This window comes from Ixodes scapularis, unplaced genomic scaffold, assembly GCF_016920785.2.
Source record: "Ixodes scapularis isolate PalLabHiFi unplaced genomic scaffold, ASM1692078v2 PGA_scaffold0__279_contigs__length_252992795, whole genome shotgun sequence".
NCBI classification, from domain to species: domain Eukaryota; kingdom Metazoa; phylum Arthropoda; class Arachnida; order Ixodida; family Ixodidae; genus Ixodes; species Ixodes scapularis.
In genome coordinates this window covers 170,978,373-170,981,398 of record NW_024609835.1, presented here as the reverse complement: position 1 = coordinate 170,981,398, position 3,026 = coordinate 170,978,373, and the positions used below count along the sequence as shown (strand labels likewise).

Below are 3,026 nucleotides of genomic sequence, written 5' to 3'. Positions count from 1 at the left end.
GCACTCCGCATGCGATACTACAGAAGGTTCGCATATGCGCAGTTCGTACCGGACGTATTGTACCATATCGGATGTGCAAAAACGGTTCCCTAAAACTCCCTAACAGAGAGTTTTAAAGAATCGTTTTTGCACATCCGATACGGTACGATGGGCCCTCCGGTACGCACTCCGCATGCGATACTACAGAAGGTTCGCATATGCGCAGTTCGTACCGGACGTATTGTACCGTATCGGGTGTGCAAAAACGGTTCCCTAAAACTCCCAGTAAAGGTTCGTCCCTTGGTTGAATAGATGATGACTGCCCGGCGGTGTCTTGCGGGGCCAATCGTTTGATGAGCCTTGTTCGGTGGGCGATCAGAAGAGTGCGACAGATGCGGGAGGACTTCGTCTAAACTGTTTATTTAGACGTGGCGAGCTATTGTACACAGTATATACAAAGCAAAGGAAATTCGCCGTCCTCCAAATTAGTCCAAGTCCAAGCCAGAAAGGGGGCTTCTCTCTCCCCTGTCACGGACTTTTGAAGACGCTGACCCCCTCACTCTCGGGCGAGGATCAACCAATCATTTCAAAGCTCTGCTGGAGCCACGTGATATCCACCGTCCAATAGTTGGCAAGGGCGTCGATACACATTCGTTAACTTGCCAACGGACTACAGCCGATAGCTCCGTAACTTCGTCCGTGCATCCCGTTGCAGACATAGCGGCGCCTCTCCGGAACCCCCAGGTTGAAACCCAAGAAGCCCCGTAGAATGCGCAAGCCTCCAGATTCAAAATAAAAAACAACATCTCTTCCCGAGGGGTCATCCCGATGGGGGAGACACAGGAAGACGCTCTCCAGGGGGCCGCGTCGGCAGAAAGACCCGCGCGGTCCCCCGTTAGAAAAGCAAAACTACACAAAACGACCGGGGAGGGAGCATCATACACGCCGCCGGACAAGACGACCGTCGCCCGGCCGATCGAGAAACCAGCCGTCTTTCCCAGAACCCTTACACCTTCCCCCCAAGACTGTTTCTGGTCCTCCTTGGACCTGCTAAACAGTTAATCTAAACACACGCAAAACAAATAAAACTAGATAACACTAACGTGAAGTTCTTCAGAACCGACTCAAAGCGTGCAAACATAATCGTAAGCTGACAATAAAACAAAACACATAAAAACAACAGATTCTACTTTAACAAACCGGAATGTCCCAGTGCAAACATAAAAAGGGGCCAAAACGCGTGCGTGACATTCCAAAGGGTGTAAAACAACACACACACACAAAGAGAAAAACAGCGTTACATTAGCATTGAACGTATTCACAACAGCAACGAGAAGAACGTCCTTTTGGGTCCTCAAGTTCGACTCGCCAATTCACTTCACAGCGCCCTGCGGCACGGGTGAGGGGAACATTCACGTCTAACCGAGGCGGCATGGCATGATCACTCAGTCGACTCCCAACATAAATTGTTGAGCCCACACTACGCATCAGTATTTCCGTTACTGGTTCCCCTCCCATGCTGGGCTGTTACATTGTAGCGCTAAAGGGCCGAGGCTTACCTAGCCAACCCCACAACTCAGTGCTTCGCTGTCTTCATCTCTTCCGACGTTCTGTTCTTCAACTTCACAAGGATAGGCCGCTGTACCTCCCTGTTGCACCTGGACCTTACCGCTCCTAGCTTTCAACAGTTCCCAATCTTCCCAGGCAAGCAAACAGTTCACCCCTTCCGCCAGCTGATTGGTGAGCGCGCACACTAAGTCCGCTTTAGTTGGATTTTCTACCGCCCCTGGACAGCTCAACCTTATTGGAAGTGTTGCAAGATTGGCATCAATGGCGTGGCCAAAAGCGGACACTAGCTTCACTGTGCCCGACGGTTCCCTCAAAGCTTGAGGTAGCAGGCTCTCCCGTACTACCGTCATTTCGGTACCCGTGTCGAGCACTGCTTCGGTGTGTACGTCGCCGCACTCCACTTGAACCAATTGTAGCTTCGAGCGGCCCGTCTCCGAAATCGACCGCCTCACCTCAACCCGAGCGGTTAACACTCTGTCTGTCTGCCCTTTCGGTTCAGGAACATTTGCCAGCCCCTGAGGCACCTCACTACCCGAAGCGCGAGGGCAGTGCTTGGCAATGTGTCCCTGCTCATGACATACATGACACCTTACCGCTGCTCGACCCGAGTTCACGGGACCTTTGAACCCTGGCGAGCGCCCCGTCCCCGACTGTTCCGCTGGAACGTGCTCCTGTTTCGTGGCACGTCCTTTCCCTTTTGCCTGCTCGTAAGTCTGTAACACCCTCGCCACCTCGACCGGTTTCAACCAATTCTCTCCCTCGCGAAGGCGAACATACTCCAGGCCATCGGTACTCAGGCTCGCCTTAATCCGATCAGCAACCATGAGCTCCGTTACAGTCTCCTTCGTGTCCGCACCTCTTACCTGAAGGTAGTACGTGAAGTAGGTTCGAACACGGGAGGCGAACTGAGCCCATGTTTCATCTTTTCTTTTGGCTGCCCTGTCGAACCTGTCTAGGTACTCAGCTGGTGTGAGTTTGAGTTCGCTCAGCACCGCCCGTTTTACAGACTCGTAATCTAAACAATCGTCTTGACCCAGACTGCGCAGCAGGTAGCGGACACGCTCCGTTAGTACCGGCATAATCAGATGTACTCGACTACTATCCGGCACCTGGTACGTGGTAAACAGTCCTTCTACCTCATCAAACCATAGCGGAACGTCAGCGTCACATGGCAGGCGGTACCCTTTCAGAACTTTTGCGCATTGCGCAACCGGGTCTAAGCCTGCGTGCCGTTGATCGTCTGTTTCCGACCCAGAGGACGAAGGTCGACCATTCTCATGTCCTAGCTCTGCTCTGCGCAACGCGATCCGTTCTTCGGACTCAATCTGAAGTTGCGCTCTCCGCAACTCAAATTCTAGCTCGAGTCTCCGAATTGCGACCGCCTCCGATTCCTTTTCTGTCGCACCCTGTGGCGCCTCCTGCCCCTGACCAGAGGCTCCTGTCCCCTGCGAGTTCTCTCCATTTAACCCGTTCTCCAT

The 3,026-nt window shown here is 53.0% G+C and overlaps 1 protein-coding gene across 1 annotated transcript; it reads right to left on the bottom strand.

Moving 5' to 3' along the window:
* Positions 1-1,538: 1,538 nt before the first annotated feature.
* Positions 1,539-3,026, bottom strand: LOC115310447. The gene has a single exon (XM_040206248.1). The coding sequence runs from the start codon at positions 3,024-3,026 to the stop codon at positions 1,539-1,541; it is 1,488 nt and encodes a 495-aa protein (XP_040062182.1).

What these genes read in the sequence shown, in the direction of transcription:
- LOC115310447 (XM_040206248.1), bottom strand. Translation starts at nt 3,026, where the DNA reads ATGGAGAACGGGTTAAATGGAGAGAACTCGCAGGGGACAGGAGCCTCT.